At 38.0% G+C, this 17,235-nt stretch overlaps 1 protein-coding gene across 3 annotated transcripts in view; it reads left to right on the top strand.

Moving 5' to 3' along the window:
* Positions 1-17,235, top strand: part of Pkhd1 (PKHD1 ciliary IPT domain containing fibrocystin/polyductin) — a 544,477-nt gene that overhangs the window by 488,860 nt on the left and 38,382 nt on the right. For all 3 annotated transcript variants that reach the window (XM_029477026.2, XM_021159032.3, XM_085835877.1), the window contains exons 61-63: positions 186-1,203; positions 13,069-13,204; positions 13,890-13,977. In XM_029477026.2, the coding sequence (XP_029332886.1) occupies positions 186-1,203; positions 13,069-13,204; positions 13,890-13,977 (1,242 nt within the window). The remainder of the gene's footprint in view (positions 1-185; positions 1,204-13,068; positions 13,205-13,889; positions 13,978-17,235) is intronic.

Here is a 17,235-nt window from a genome sequence, read left to right as displayed (position 1 = left end):
TGGGTATTTTTAATGCATACATCTTTTCATACTTTGCTCAAGATTGCTTTGTGTTCCCAATATCTAATATGCTTAAATGATCAATAAATATCTCGTAGTATAACACATGGTGGCGAGAATAGTGGATTAAAAATCCTCATTAGTTGTAGCTTAAATGTTACTCATTTGTTTCCTTTGTTTCACAGGTATATTCAGAGAAGAACAGAAATGCACATTCCGAGCGATGAACCAGGGCTTCTTCTGTAAGCAGACTGAGCATGCGGTCCTAATTCTCGATAATGTGGATGCAACTTGGACAATCCCCAAATCACACCCACTTGTATCTGTTACTAATGGCTTTGTGGACACATTTAGCATTGTGAAGGACAGTGATTTATGCTCTCCCACAAGCTCTCTGTCTACTTTTTATTCCATCTTGCCCACCAGACAAATGACCAAAGTATGCTTTCCAGAGCAAACTCCTCCATTCCTGCGTTTTCTTCTATTGGGAAACCAAAGAGCCTCCAAGCTCATCTTGGCTGTATTCTACAATGAGATTCAGAGCCCTCACGTTTTCTTAGACAAGAGCTTTATTCCACCTACTCCATTAAAGTCAGCATCTTCATTGTTGGCTGAGCCCTCTGGTGCCAACTATTTCGACATCATGAATAACCTCTTGTATGTTGTCCTGCAAGGAGAGGAGCCTGTTGAAATACATTCAAGCGTTTCCATTCATTTGGCTTTGACTGTGACATTTTCAGTCCTAGAAAAGGGCTGGGAGAGAGCAATGCTTGAAAGCCTAACTTACTTCTTCCAGATTGACCCAAACCAAATCAGACTCACTCTTGAGATGCCTGGCAACAAAGAGACCTTAGAGGCCATTGCAAACAGTGAAGGAAAACGAAAGCGCAATTGCCCATCTGTAACTTGTGGTGGCCCTTCTATCAGATATGGTCAACGTAGACCTCTCATGGCAGAAATGACATCACTTAAGATCACACCAGCAACAACTCTGGAAACTTTCTCAAAGGTGATTGTCATTGAAATTGGTGATCTGCCAAACATAAGGACCAGTGAACCCATTCTGTCCTTACCAAGTAACAGATTACAGAGATTGGTGAACCAGGTTATCACTGCTCAACAGACTGGAGCTCTAGAAAATGTCCTAGGTATGACTGTTGGGGCTCTACTAGTGACTCAGTCCAAGGGAGTCACAGGATATAGGTAAGCACTAATTATTAAAATATCTGGATAAAGTGTGGTTTCTTGAGTCTATGTTGACATCTATTAAAATTTGCTTATTCTTCACAATTAACTGCAAAGGATTCACTAGAATTGAAAAATTTAAAAAGCCAAAGTCATACACCCAATGCAAGGCATATTAAACCAATTCATTTATGGATACTTTAAAAATAGAATTATATCACTTTCCATCCTTTCAGCAGCTCCCAAGAACTTTTCCTCCTACTTCTCCTATTCTGCCCTCTCAAACTGATACATTTTTCCCTCCCCAATTCTTTTTTTTTAATTGGATATTTTCTTCATTTACATTAAAAATGATATCCCAAAAGTCCCCTATACCGTCCCCTCTGCTCTGCTCACCTACCCACTCACTCCCACTTCTTGGCCCTGGTTTTCCCCTGTACTGGGGCAAATAAAGTTTGCTAGATCAAGGGGCCTCTCTTTCCAATGATGGCGAACTAGGCCATCTTCTGCTACATGTGCAGCTAGAGACATGAGTTCTGGGGGTACTGATTAGTTCATATTGTTGTTCCACCTATAGGGTTGCAGACCCCTTCAGCTCTTGGGTACTTTCTCTAGCTCCTACATTGGGGGCCCTGTGTTCCATCCTATAGATGACTATGAGCATCCACTTCTGTATTTGCTAGGCACTGGCAAAGCCTCACAGGAGACAGCTATATCAGGGTCCTTTCAGCAAAATCTTGCTGGCATATGCAATAGTGTCTGCATTTGCTGGCTGATTATGGGATGGACCCCTGGATGGGGCAATCTCTGGATGGTCCATCCTTTTGTCTTATCTCTAAACTTTGTCTCTGCAACTCTTTCCATGGATATTTTATTCCCTATTCTAGGGAGGAATGAAGTATCCACAAGTTGGTCTTCCTTCTTGGTTTTCTTGTTTTGGAAGTTGTATCTTGGGTATTCTAGGTTTCTGGGCTAATATCTACTTATCAGTGAGTGCATATCAAGTGAAATCTTTTGTGATTGGGTTACCTTACTCAGTATGATATCCTCCAGATACATCCATTTGTCCAAGAATTTCATAAATTCATTGTTTTTAATAGCTGAGTAGTACTCCATTGTATAAATGTTCTACTTTTTCTGTATCCATTCCTCTGTTGAGGGGCATCTGGGTTCTTTCCAGCTTTTGGCTATTATAAATAGGGCTGCTATGAACGTAGTAGAACATGTGTCCTTATTACCAGTTGGAACATTTTCTGGGTATATGCTCAGGAGAGGTATTGCTGGATCTAGCGGTAGTACTATGTCCAGTTTTCTGAGGAACTACCAGACTGATTTCCATAGTGGTTTTATAAGCTTGAAATTCCATCAGCAATGGAGGAGTGTTCCTCTTTCTCCACATCCTCGCTAGCATCTGCTATCACCTGAATTTTTGATCCTAGCCATTCTGACTGGAATGAGGTGGAATATCAGGGTTGTTTTGATTTGCATTTCCCTCATGATTAAGGATGTTGAACATTTTTTCAAGTGCTTCTCAGTCCTTCAGTATTCCCCAGTTGAGAATTCTTTGTTTAATTTTGTACCCCCCTTTTTTTAAATTGGGTTATTTGAATTTCTGGAGTCCAGCTTCTTGAGCTCTTTGGATATGTTGGATATTAATCCCCTATCAGATTTAGGATTGGTAAAAATTCTTTCCCAATCTGTTGGTGGCCTTTTAAACTGATACATTTTTTCTTTGATTTTTTTATTGTTTTACACACACATTCACACACGCACACACATTTGTGTCCATAAATGTATAAATGCAATATGCTGAGTCTACTTATATGCTGAATCTAATTTTTATTATTGGTATGTGTATGGTTTCAGGGTTTGACCACATATATTTTTATATTTGGTAACCAATAAGAAGGCCTATTCCTGGGAGAGGGCAATTAATTTTTTATATAGAATTACTATCCATATGGAAGTTTAGTTAATATTTTTGGTTACATTTTGCATTTTAACACTGAGAACACATAAGTATTCCTTTTGTTGATAGATGCCAAAATGATAGCATAATTATCCTTAGTTGTTTCTAATATAGAACTGAGTATTTTTCTTTTTGCTAAGCACACAATTTTAATGAAATAGTGATAATATTATTTTAAAAACTTGTGTGTTGCTTTATGTATGTATGTGTACCACATGCATATCTGGTGCTTGTAGAATTCAAAATGGGGAACAGATCCTCTGGAGCTAGTGTTTCACATGGTTAAGTCACAAGACAGGTACTGGAAACCAAGTCTGGGTCCTCTGCAAGAGAAACAAGTGCTCTTAACCCCTGAGCTACCTTTCATGCTTTCTAGTGTTATTATTATGTTTTGTATGGTAATATCTGTGTCAGTGGCACTGATGCATTTTGCTTTTGCTTTCTTTTCCTAGTATAATTTCATTTAGGCTTCAATGAATTCTTATAAATTTATAGGTATACTTAGAGATCAAAGCTTTAGCCTGTTGTGTTACTTTGTTCACCATTGCAAAATATTAAACATTGTAGAGAGAGTATCTTATGTATTTTGCATATACATCACAATATGTCAGTTAAAAAGCCTGTGACTTATAGTTTAGGCAGGAAATAGGAGGTAGAACATTTCAGAGGAAGAAAGGGTTATGGGATGGAGCCAGGTATCAGAAGAGTTGCCTGGGAAGATGTGACAAGACAGATGCATGGTACCTGAACATAGGAAACCAACCATTTAGCAGAATGTAGGTTAAAAAAATAGGTTATTTTAGTTATGATTATAGTCAGATATGAGCCTAAATATTGGCCAAGATATTTGTACATGTATTTTGAGTCTAAGTCTTATTTCTGGAAGCATGGAGCTGGGAGGAAGAACCAGCCCAAACTTCTACAGAACATTGCAGTGTGTGTTATTCTATTAGCAAGAGCCGATAATGAGCAGAAGTAATCAAGAGCCATTGGGGAAATCCTGCAGAGTAGACTGGGAACAGTAGGAAATGTAACAGACACTTGTAGTGGAAATCATCTTGTCCTGAAGACAAGAGATACGCCCAGCAAAAACATCACCTCCATCACTGATCATTACATGCCCTCTTCACTTCTGACTCAGATGTGTCTAATATAATGATAAAAAACTAGAAGCATAAATAATATGGCATTGATTTTCTGTTTGAATTTTCTATATCCTCCATTGCTTTGTTTCTCTGCTATATTAAGAGATATTTTTCCAGATGTAAAGCAACAAATCATGTGAAGATAAAGAAAAGGCTGCCTATAAAGCATACTGGACAAAAATCTCTACCAAGTGAGAAACAGCATTCTCCCCACAGAATTGACAAACATTTAGCAAGATTGCCTATGCCCCTGAACATTGCACTGTACGCTTAACAGCCTTGGAGGCATACACAGGCCCCAAGGCCAGCTCCATGTCTTTCAGCTCTCACCAGTATCAGCTAGGACCTCCGCTGAACTCCTTGGAGAGCCATCAGCAAACTAATGAATTGACCTTGATGCAGCAGAGATGAGTCTAAGGATGAAGCCTTTTAGGGGAGCACTAATGAAGTCTCCAGAAGGTCGCTTTTGTTATATAGGGGTTACAGAATGAGGCCATGTTGGAAACTTATATTTCCAGAAAACCACTACTTATTTTCATGAAGCTAGCATTGTGGAAAGTGGGGAGAAATGAAACTGCTACCTGGTTTTTAGATATATAGTCAATGTGTCTGTTTATGCTTTCTTCTCCCTCCAGGAATTCAGGATTCAAGTTTCTTCTGCCCACTTAGATCACTTGCATGAGCTTGTTCTCCAGTTTTTCCAACTTCTGTTGACACATCCAATCAGTTAGCTATTCCTCTGTCTTCTACGTTCTTGTATTTACTTGCTCTATTTTTTTTTTACCAAGTTTTATGCTTCATGTGGTTTTAGTAGAGTTTTCAGTGGGAAGAGATGAACTCACATTCTATATGTCTCTCTTCAAGCTAGAGGACCACCAACAGGATGCGATTTACTTTGTATTCAGGAATCTTGACACAATAGTTATTAATGCCTGCTTTCCTTTCACTAGAAGCTTGCCCTTCATTCAGCTTTGTATGTCTTTTATCTCTTCCTCATTTCTCTCTTCTGTCTCCTGCTTCATTCATCTTCCTACTAGAATAAGAATTTACAGACTCCTATGTACCTGTGTCTCTGGAGGCCAGAAACTTGAGTTTGATATATTCTTAAATTGCTGACTACTTTATATCTTGATCCAGGGTATATGTATTCTAGTACACACACACACAAAGACACATACACAGACACACACACAAACATACCCCCATGCAAATATGCACAGACATGTAAAAATATTCTAGCTATCTCCCTTACAGAAGCTTGGCTGTTAAAACCCAAGATGTCTATAGATGGCAGCATTTCTGGGTCCTCCCATGATGCACCTCTATAAGCTGCTGACACTGTGAATGATGTACTTTTATGGTTTTGCTGCATTCTGTGGTGCATTTTGACCATAAGATATGAAGAATATGCAGAATTATAGTTGGCTCAGTCAAACACATAAGTCTCAGAAAGAGCAGAATTTTTCCTACCATGGGAAGAAAACCAGACAGGGAAAGCAGACAGCAATTCAAGGTGTGAGAAGAACTTGCTTCCTCATGATTAAGGGCAGTAAAGAGCCCATAGAAATGATGTAAGGGAACTGTGGAGATGACTTAGTGAAGTGAGTAAAGTAATTGCTCTGTAGGCATGAAGACCAGAGTTCAGTACCATAACACCCATGGAAATGCTAGGCTGCCATGGTGCCTGCCTATAATCACAGTGCTCATGAGACAGAGGCATGAGATCCTCAGAGCAAGCTGGCTATCTAGACTAGTCAACATAGCTAAATGAGTTCAAGTGAGACACCCTGCATGAATAAATGAAATAGTGTGCCATCTAGGAAGAAATTTAATTCAGTCTCTCAGCTCCATTTGCACATGTACATAGGAATTGGTAAGTACATGTGCATTCATACAACTAGAAACACACATTAGCGAATACACACAGGAATAAAAAGAATACAGGAAGGAAGGAAGAAAGGAAGGAAAGAATGAAAGAAAGAAAGAAAGAAAGAAAGAAAGAAAGAAAGAAAGAAAGAAAGGGAAGGAGGGAGGGAGGGAGGGAGGGAGGGAGGAAGGAAGGAAGGAAGGAAGGAAGGAAGGAAGGAAGGAAGGAAGGAAGGAAGGGAATTATAGATAAATAGTATGAGTGCAAAATGGGGATTGCATGGTAGCCTAGGAGTTCTTGAGAAAACCCTTCAATCTGAGTGGGTTTATAATTAGACTCACTCAGAATACATCTTATTCTGCCTTAGATTCCTGACCTCCCTGGAGAAAATACGTGTGCACACACATGTGTGTTCATTCCTAACATAGTACCTTCTGAAAACATTTTATTTTTAAATGTATGTCTGTTTCTTTGTGTAGTATGTACATGTGAGTGTGGATTCTTACAGTCCTAAAAAGAGCATCAGATTCCCTGGAGCAGAACTCATAGGCAGTTCTGAGTGGCTCTACAAGGGTGTGGGGAACTGAGTTGCCTCTGCCAGCATGGTATATATTCTTTAAATGCTGAGCTGTCTCTTCAACCCCCACTTTAGGACCTTATAAATTCATGTATTTATGTCAACTTAACACAAGCTAGAATCATGAAAGAACATTTAAGTATAGTACAAATTCATAAATTGGTTAAGTTGGATGAATAGCATACTGCTGTATATCTCCTATGTACTCCTTTTTAGGAAAATGAGATGTTGTTCCTTTAGCAAACTTTCTATGCAACTAATATTTGGGTTTTATTTTGTAGTATTTTAAAAAGTCTTCAAAATGTCCTACCACTATAAATCAATTGGTAGAGTGCATACTTATTGTGCCTTAATCCTTGGGTATGATGTCCATTGCCATGTAACTGTGTGATAGCACACACTTACAACACCAGCACTTGTGTGGAGGAGGCTGAAGATCAGAAGTTCATGGTGGTACTTGCATAATAATGCATTTGAGGTTATCCTGGGCTAAAAAGAAAATAAATAAATAATTTCAGTGAAAGTTGAATACCTAGCCTTATCAAATGGGAAATATCAGAGCATTCACAGCTCATTCACAATTCACAGTCCCTTTTATTGATGATTCTTCTGGGTCATCAGAAGAATTGTCATTTATTTCAGACCCCTATGTCTCCAATAATGGCTTTAGGCTTTGCTTATACCAAGTTCTCTGAGACAAATGCCTCTTTGATTGTTGTTCTGAAGATTATATTTTTCCTTTGCTTTTACTTATGAACAAGTTGTTATCTATAATGTTACTATTACTGACATCTGTAAACCTATCAGATCTTTGTCCTCAGGCACATTAGTTTCCAGTTCCAAAAATTAGTCCAAACTACTTTGAAAACACAGTAAAACATATATGAACATATAGTGGGTATTTGATAAATAAGAAACCTCATGAAAACTCATATTTCAACAAATTTTTATTCTCAAACATTATTGGAATACCTATCATGTCCAACATATTATACAAATTTAAACATTACTGTATATATGCATGCATATTAAGATATTTTATTATATCAGTACTCTAAAAATATAGATTTTCAAGTATGGATAATTAAACTATTTTCTCAATTACTTAATAAAAATATGTTACATTATACTTCACATACATGTACATATAAAAATACTACATGGATTTAGAATTTAATAGGGTACATGTGTATACATGTGCATGTGTGTGTGTATAGTGCATGTGAGTATGTATGTGTACATGTGTGTGTAATCCTGGAGGAAGTAGGGGAGAATGGGAAGAGTTAGAGGGGAGAAAGAAGTGGAAATGATATAAATGCAGTGTATTTATGTAAGAAATTTTCAAACTTTAAGCAAAAAGTTGATATAGCAAAAAAAGGAATTAATTAACCAATTCAACATGAACAAGCCCAGTAGTGTTATTTTTCTAATATCATAAGTATGCTTTCATCTGTATCATGTTTACTCAGTGGTCACAGTTTCAGATTCATTTTGTATTCCCGAGAGAACCTAATCAGATTTTATTCATAACCAGGCATCATTCAGCATCTTTCATAGACAGTGACTTGTTATCACAAGCTTTCCTAGCTCTATGAACACAATACCTAGTTGATTCACAGTGCAAATCAACCATCATAATAGCTATTTAGCTTTTTGAGTCTGATAGCCAGGTGTAACTGTCTGCAGGAGGCCTGAAAAGAGATGATCTGCTGAAGGCAAAAAGATGGTTTAAATCAATAAGACCAAGCAGCCAGTATTGGTTCAAAGATCTGGAGTCTGACCCTGAGTAGTTTATTTTAGACATATTTAAGCATAGCACCATTTGGTGAAAAGTTATTATGATGATTAAGTCATTCTCACATGTACATATGTGAGAATGAGGTATACATAACAAAGGGACAAAGAAAGCTAAATACAGATAGGATACAGCTACATCAACACTCTTTGTTAAGTCCAGAAAGAAAGGTTCTATAGATGGACTAACAAAACAAATTATGATAAGGGTCTGCAGGAGAATTCAGTACTGGAAAAGTCTCTCGCCACACAGATAGAGCATACGTCAGTCACAGGACTAGTAAACACATCTGTCCCCAGCCTTCTGGGTGAAAAGCAAGTACAAAATCCCTTCCATTGAGGGAACAACTGTGTGTCCTTAACACTTCAGGTTCCCCTTAAGCTTAGACGTGAGCACAGAGACCTACATGCCCCAGTCCTTATTATTTTGTATTAATCTCTTCTATTAGAAAGGTCCTGAGTGGTTTCTACCAAGACTTTTGCTGCTACAGTACCTCCACATAAATAGAAAACTTTGAATACTTGTATAGATCTTAATATCTATTTTCCATTTTTTAGACAACTTTAATCCATAATTTTATTCAGGCTAGATTTTTTCATAAAATAATATCTTAAGTAACTTACTAATTACAGTACTTTAGGTTTGTTTCCTGAATGTTTGCATCTCATTGAAACCTTCATAAGATGTACCATGTTTATACTTGGCATACTGCTTTTTGAAATGGATACTTTCAGGCCACTACAAGAGTTTAGCCATAAATGGATGAGCTCAGAAGTAAGCCTGCTGTGGACAGTGCACTCAAACATTGATGGCCTATGTGCAAAGAAAGGACAGGACAGGTACTGAGATGGCGAAGTGTTACAGGGAGATAAAGTAGAGACTTGTAATGTGTTAGGCTTGAAATGACAGAACCATAGTACCAGTAGGAAAATATCAGATCATAAGACATTTCTTACCAACTGGGGAGGGCAGTTGCTAAGGGAGCCAGCCTGGGTTTAATAGGGATCACGAGAATCGCTAAATGTGAATAAAATGGTTGTATCAATTCAGAAGGATAGCTAGGAAAGTCATTCTTGTCTTCCAGAGGTACGGAAGAGTCTTCCGCAGGGCCAGAGTCACCGTGTTTTATTTATCTTTGCATATCTCACGTTGCCTCAAGCAATTTTTGTACAAACTAGGAGGTCTAACATTGATTGTCAAATGGAATTGACTGGAAAACTTTTTCTTCCAGGGCACAGAAATTCCCCATTCCCCTTTTACAAGTCCTCTCTATGATACATATAGACTCTATCATTTGTCTAATATGTTGGAAAAAGAGAGACCATAGGTGCTCAGGATACCTTGGACATTAAATCAAAACAGGAAGATTACTTTTGTTTTTTTGGTTTGTTTAGTTGATTGCTTTTTATTTTGTTTGGCTTAGTGGAAAACTAGTAAACAATCCAGGGGAAGGGCACAATGAAGAGGAAGTGCCAGAAATCCCCCATACCACCCTAGTCATCCCAGAAGATCTTGTTGAAAAACAGGGTTCACCACTAGGATTTATTTATTTCCATTTGCTATGTTTATGCAAGTCTTATCTTGTCCTTTCTTTGCACTGTGGCCAAGTTTAGGAGATATGCATTTTGTGGCACTAGATTTAGAAGCCCGTGCTGGACAGAATACTGGTGGTCTCTGAGCTGGAAAGTTTTTGCAGTGTCATGATCTTCCTTCTTCAGCTTGCACTTAGGCATTGCAGGGAGAAATATATTACACATACTTGACTGGGTATTGCAAGCTGTTAAATAGTGTTTGAAACTGGAGGAGATGGAGGGAACTTTCCTCCCCCATTTTTTAAAGTTTGGCTGTAGGTCCTTCTGCCTGCAGGCTACAGTCACATTAGCAGTTGGAAATTGGATAACGACAGCACAATGACAAATCCAGGTTGCTTGCAATAAGTTGCTAATCCCTTTGCTTTAATATTGGAGCAGCGTGTAATGATGTTTGGACATCACTCTAGTTTACTGACGACCCCACTGGGGCCAGCAATAGAACCTTACAACTGTCTAACAAGGTGTCAGGTGACTCCCGTCGTCACAGCAACGGACACTGGAATCTAATCTTCCCTCCATCCCTTCTAGCACCCAATAACGTCTAGATTATATAAGTGGCCCATCATTGCTTGGTAACCTGAATCAATTAACGTTAATTCGCACAATGCTATGATGTATTGTGATCACTTTCATTTCAGGGAAGGGGGAGAAATTGCTATAAGTCACCTAAAATGAGGTTGTCTGTGGTACTGAGGTATTAATTGGGTGTCCATATTAAATGCAAAAGGAGCCCCATCGTGAAAGGAAAGTGGATGAGTGACTCTCTTGGCTGCTATTGACCTATCAGAAGAAGACAGTGCCCTTTTCCTTTGCTTTTATCTATTACAGTTTTCCCTATTGCGTGTCAAGTTGATGTATTATAAAAAATTCATTTGGTGACCTTTCACCCCCTTAGCAGATTAAACAATTTCACTTCAATGGCATCATTAACAGGACCCAGCATTTAATGATGATTTCTCTAAAAGGCCACGGAGATTCGATTTTAAGCTAACAGATTTATTGCACTATTATAACATATCGTAAAAAACTGTACCACCTACGGTCAGGTTTTAGGACAGAAACTGCTTAGGAGTTTATGTGGAGCTTAAAGTGGTATTACCTTGGCATATGCTGCAGTCGCCAGTCTCTGACCTCCAGTGAGATGCTGTTTACATTTAATAACAGATGTTTGCTCACAATAAACTTTAAAGTGTGTCAGGAATAGGCCTTTCTGTAAGTGGTCAGTCTACTGCTTCCCAAACTAGTGTCTCCAGATACCAATGAACTTATGTCAGAGTCTTTAATGGGTTTTTCAGTTTTCTTAACACAAGCTGCTTACCCATATCCATGTCCCATCAGAAGACATTTGGGGATGAGTGTAGGAGAGGAATCCAGATAATCTGCAGCATCCCAACCTGGGGTGGGGGAAATACTGGCACAGATTTTAAAAAACAACTCTAGTGTGCTCTGTTCCTTTTTTAACAAAGAAAGGAACCTTAGATACTCCGGCTAAGCAAACTAATATATGCTTGGGTACAGAACGTTCAGGGAGAGGTTTCAGCAGCCAGCACCTTAGCTTGGTGGATAAACCAAGTTCCTACGACCATATGCTCCCACTCTGCCTGTACCTTTCTGTGCTTCATCCAGCACAAGGAAATTGTTCCCCATATAGAAACTTCATTTTATTAAAAAAAACAACACACTGTAATCATCCCTCCATTATTTCCTCTTTCAGAAATAACATCTACCTTTACCTGTCATAAGCTGCCTCTGATAAATAACATTTTATCCTTTCTTACTCCTGCAAGTGGACAGTAGAAGCAGAAAATAGAATATGTGACTTACAAATATTTAATTGATGCTATAGTAAAAAATATAATGAAAACCTTATTAGATGAGACAGGGCTAACTACTCTGAAAGTAGCTTATCAAATAATACTAAATGTTGGTGTAGAATGTATAGTATATGTTATCTATAGATCTTCATTTACTTGTGACACATGTGTTGCATGCCTATGATATGTAATGCATAAGGGGATGTGTGAGTTTTTAATGCTCTCCTAAGTTACATCTTTCAGCACACCAAAGCACCTGAGTCAAAGTTGTTTCAGGGTCTCAAAAGCTGTATAGTTATTTTATGCTAAGTCTCACCAGCAATTAGCATGCATGTTTGAACGAGAGCGGCAGTATAGCTCACGGGATCAGTGGCAAAAAATAGTTACAGTTTAAAAGACCTCTGCTACATCCTTCTTTCTGAACCTCAAACTCCTCAAATATAATAAAAGTATCCAGCTCACAGTGTGATTCTAAAGATATAACGGCTTTATACAGGAAAGGCAGGCTAATAGCACATAGTAGCCAGACTCTGTGACTATCTACTACTTCCTTGATTTGCACCATCTGAATCTAAAAACTACAATTAATGTACAGTTAAGGGACCTACTTAATGCAAGTATGTTTGGAAAGTGTGAATACAAAATGGCACCATGCTGGAGTTGGAGTAATCTCTTCTGAGGTTTGTTTAGTGGCATCTAGGCATTTTGGACTAAGCCATTTCTGAAAAGTATTTGTGCCCTAGACATTGGGATAAGGTACAAATCAGAATTTCCCAGAAGAGTTGGCTCAACACGTTATGGCTGAGAATATTCTTGCCATGTAAACATCTTAGTTCATCATATTGTTCACTGAAGTCGGTTGGAGCCTAACTTAATATATGCTGGTGGAAATTATAATTTCACTTTCCTGTGCTTAATGCACATTTTTAAGCATAGCTAATCCATAGTATCTAAGACACATAATTTATGAGCATATATAGAATAATCCACTACAGTATATTTATGGTTTATAGAAATACAGGCAACTCAAGTATTCTCACAAATTCAACTGTTCTATGAGAAACAGCTACTGCAATGATCTCTGTAATCCTGTGGATATCTTGACCTCATTTATTTTTTTCTAGAAATGCAAGTAGTTTAATAACTGGGAACCTGATATACACCCGGCCCTCAAAGCTTTCCATCCTGGTGCAGCCTTCTGATGGAGAAGTGGGAATAGAATTGCCAGTTCAGCCACGGCTTGTCTTCCTGGATGAGAAGGTAGCTCCTCAGATCTGACAAGTTCTCCACAGAATATGCTTTCTTTCTAAACATCCCCATCTACATTTACAGAGCGACTGCCACATGAATGTAGAAGATCTCACTCACTACATTGGTCATTCTTGCATATTATAACATATCTTCTTGCATTTCCTATGAAGGTTTGAGATTTAGCAAAGGCAAACAGAAACCTCTGATGCTTTTCCTCCCCGTGTTGGTTCTGTTCTTAAAGCAGATTCATGTCTTGGATAAAATCTCGCATTCAGACACCATGGCTTTGGTTCTGCTTCTTGCTTTTCCCTTTGAGGGCATGGAAACCTGAACCCAGAGAGGTGGCTCTGTGAGGCAAGTGCTGTACCATAGAGCTGTTTGTAAGCCTGCTTTTTTCCATTCCCTTTCTTTCTTACTAGCTTCCTTAGGATAGCTGTGATGCCCTTCTTTTGTGACTCCATTCTACTTTCTCCTCTTGTACATCCTGCTTTAAGTCTCCATAAAATAACTTTTCTCCTTTCAATAAGTCAAATTTGATGCTTATATGAGAAGAAATGCATTCATTCATTTCCTCTCTTCCATGGAGTACATGTGTGATTTATAACATATATGTGTGAATACATCATTTTTTTTAAGAAACTTCAAAAAATGGTATTCTTAATCCAGCCTTTTCTCTTTCCTCACTTATTTCCAGAATGAGAGAGTAGAGTCTTTGGGTCTCCCCTCAGAACCTTGGATTATTTCAGTTTCTCTAGAAGGGGCATCTGAATCAGTGCTTAAAGGTAGGTGCCAGTGACTTTTAAGTATTTATTATGACCTTGTGCACAAAGGTTCATATTGTCTTACTCGTTTCATTATAACAAAACATCTGAAGTTGGCAATTTTACAAAGAAATGGGAGTTTGTTTCATATTTTTAGAGTTTTAAGGGCTAGTGGGTTTTTATTTTTTCTGACATAATGCCATAAATACTACAGGGTGTTACATGCAAAGGAGAGGGAATATGTGTGCAAGTAGGTGTGGATGTTTGTGTGTGTGTATGTGTATGTGTATGTGTGTGTGTGTGTGTGTGTGTGTGTGTGTGTGTGCATGTGCACACGTGCATGCACACATGCATGTGCAAATGTGTGCTTATATGTGGTATATGTGTGTTTGTGGTGTATGTAGAGTATGTGTGTATGTGTGTGTGTTCATGTACAGTGTGTATGTCTGTGCGTATTAATGTGTCCCCTTTAAAAATCCATTAGTATTCAATCATGGACGTTCCACCTGATGGCCTTACAAATCCAAATTGCATGTTCTTTCTCAAATTCTACTGAATATATGATTCATATAATTTTCCATGTGAAATCTTTTGCTTTTTAGAAAACTTGACAGAATGTGCACCAGGATCTCAAAATTTCCTCTCATAAGCACATATTCAAGGAATATTAAATTTCAACACACTAATACATAGGTGGCATCCTCCAGCTTTATCCAAACAATTGGGACCCTATTAAGAATTAATTGCAAATATGGACATACTCAACAAATTCTCAGAGTTCTTTTCATTTTGTCTCCTGTCTTGATGGTCATTAAAAGAAAAAGCTAGCAATAAATATTTACAGTCTTAGTTTTGGGCTAAGTCTCAAGTCCTAGTTCCTCTGTACTCTACTCAGTGGTCCTCTGACACACAGTTTTTGGTAGAGGGTCATAAATTTGTCCAGGAATTCATTTGCCTTGCACTTGTATCTTCTATTATGGAAACAGAAAAATGTACTCTCAGTGCTAAGAAGAATAAATAGATTAATTGTGTAAATATGTGACCTAGAGAGAACTGTTACAGTTAAGTTTTGCTTATGTTATTTTCATGCCCTCCCTCACTGTCTTCTTCAATCCTGCCAGCAAATGAAGCACCATCTCATTTCTCTGGGGCTTGTGAATATGAAAAAGCATATATTAGTAATTTAATTTGAAGAGTTTTTAGTGCTGGGGAAAAGAGAATTGGGATTATGTATTCTGTAGAAAATCCCCTTAATTTACATTTGTTCATAAACCAAGGAAAAATAAACATATATGGCATGGTTTTACATAAAATGTAGTTATTATACTTTAATTCAGATCATCTGACATGCCAAACAAACACTTTTTTGAAATTTAACTAACTCACTGTGATATAAAGTTGCCTAGATATAAAGATGTAGTCGGTGACACACTGGGATCTCAGAGTCCCTAAGTGTTAGCTTGGATGTCAATACTTATTTTTGAATGGAGGACTACAAAATGTATACCCTGCTATTTTAGAGTAGTTCTATCATTGTAATTTTATATTTAAAATCTAAAGTATGTTCTACAGACATTATTTTAAGGAGAATAAGTTATATATACAGACAAGGAAAAAGAAGCCTATTAACTAAGAGAAACAAGGAAAGAAGGTGAAATCAGAGACTGGGGGTTGGAGGCAGACATCAGTGGATTCTAGAATTGGAGGAGGGGAGCCTGGAATACTTCTTCTGGGAGATGCACATACATTGGGAGATCTTTAAGCAGGCCAGTGTGCTGAAAACTGCTATTTGTGTTGGATAACCTTTCTGGAGTATAGTTGGTGAGACACAACAATTGACACTCCATCATCTGGACAGTAGAGGAGATGTAAGAATGTTGACTCAGATTGGCTTTTAGAAGTAGAGTCAAGAGATTTATTTCAAATGAAAGAAAAAGATAGTGAAGGATGCCTTTGAGGTTTGACCCTAATACTGTGACAGGAGTTTAGTGTTACTGAGATGTGGAACATTAGAGTGAAAACAAATAAAAAGTGAGTGTCTGAATATTAAGAGACAGAATGGTGAGGCAAGGGGAAAGAGAGACTTTTTTATGAGTGGTTTACATTTAAAGCAAAGGAGAAAGAGATTTTTGGGTCCCAATTGTTATTCCTTTTGTGACAAAGAGAGTCAATGATGAATACAAGCTGACAGCTGTGTTCTGCTCCAGATAGCTCTTTGCTCAAGATAACTTTCTCTTGCAGAGCAAAGTTCAGTATTTTATTTTGCATAACCTACTTCTTTGAGAATTACACACCAATTTAGCCATTACCCCAGTTTTCCTTTTGATTATCCCACAAGTCATAATTTTATGATTTAGTCCCTTGACTCTACATAGAAGCACATTGCCAAAGCTGTGGAATTTTGCTGCTTGCTGGGGCTGGAATATGGCCCATTGTTCTATTAATATTATCACCACCTTTCTGTTTTCCAACACCTTTATTGCCTAAGCTTTTCTGTCCTGGAACTTGCTCTGTTGACAGACAGACCTTGAACTCAGAGATCTGCATGGCCCTGCTCTGGAATGCTGAGCTTAAAGATGTGTATCACCACACCTAGACCTAAGTTTTTCATGGCCACTCTTCCTCAAGATCCAGATCAAAAGCTTGTGTCTTCCATCCTCGAGATCTGGATCACAGTGTTCCCTCCATTTCTCAATTGTAGTTCATTCCAGATTAAAAATCCAAACTATCCCTGTTCAACTGCAAAACACAAACAATAAGGTTAGCTGTGTGGGATCTTGCCCTGAGACCTCCACTCGCTTAAATCTCTTTATCTCCTTCCTTAGTATCTTTCTGACAAAGATGGCTCATTCATGCAGCTACCACTGTTATTTCAGGTTTTGTAAAGTTCCTTATACAATTCGTATTGCATCCTTATATTTTGAATAGTTGAGAAATCCTATAATGAACACTTCTCACACTAATTTTTGTATTCTTGAGCTCATGTTTTCAGAGTTTTTTCCTACAGCCTTAAGGGCTGTCCATAGTCACCATTTTTCTGAAGGAATACTAGACATTCTCACTTCCTGGAATCATGCTGTTTCTAATAATCATGGATTCATTAACTTTGGCAGGGAGAACATTCCTCAAAGGAAGAACTTAAGGAAAATACATACATTATTATAGAAACAAGCCTTATGTCTACAGCAAACATCAGCACTCCAAAGGACCCACACCTGGCTCTACTCCAGGGTTTGGAACCATGTCAAACCATCCTTTCCTTAGCCATGCTGGAACTGA

This window comes from Mus caroli, unplaced genomic scaffold (genome assembly GCF_978045245.1).
Source record: "Mus caroli unplaced genomic scaffold, Mus_caroli_1 scaffold_1, whole genome shotgun sequence".
Classification (NCBI taxonomy): domain Eukaryota; kingdom Metazoa; phylum Chordata; class Mammalia; order Rodentia; family Muridae; genus Mus; species Mus caroli.
This window is presented reverse-complemented; position numbering and strand designations above follow the sequence as displayed.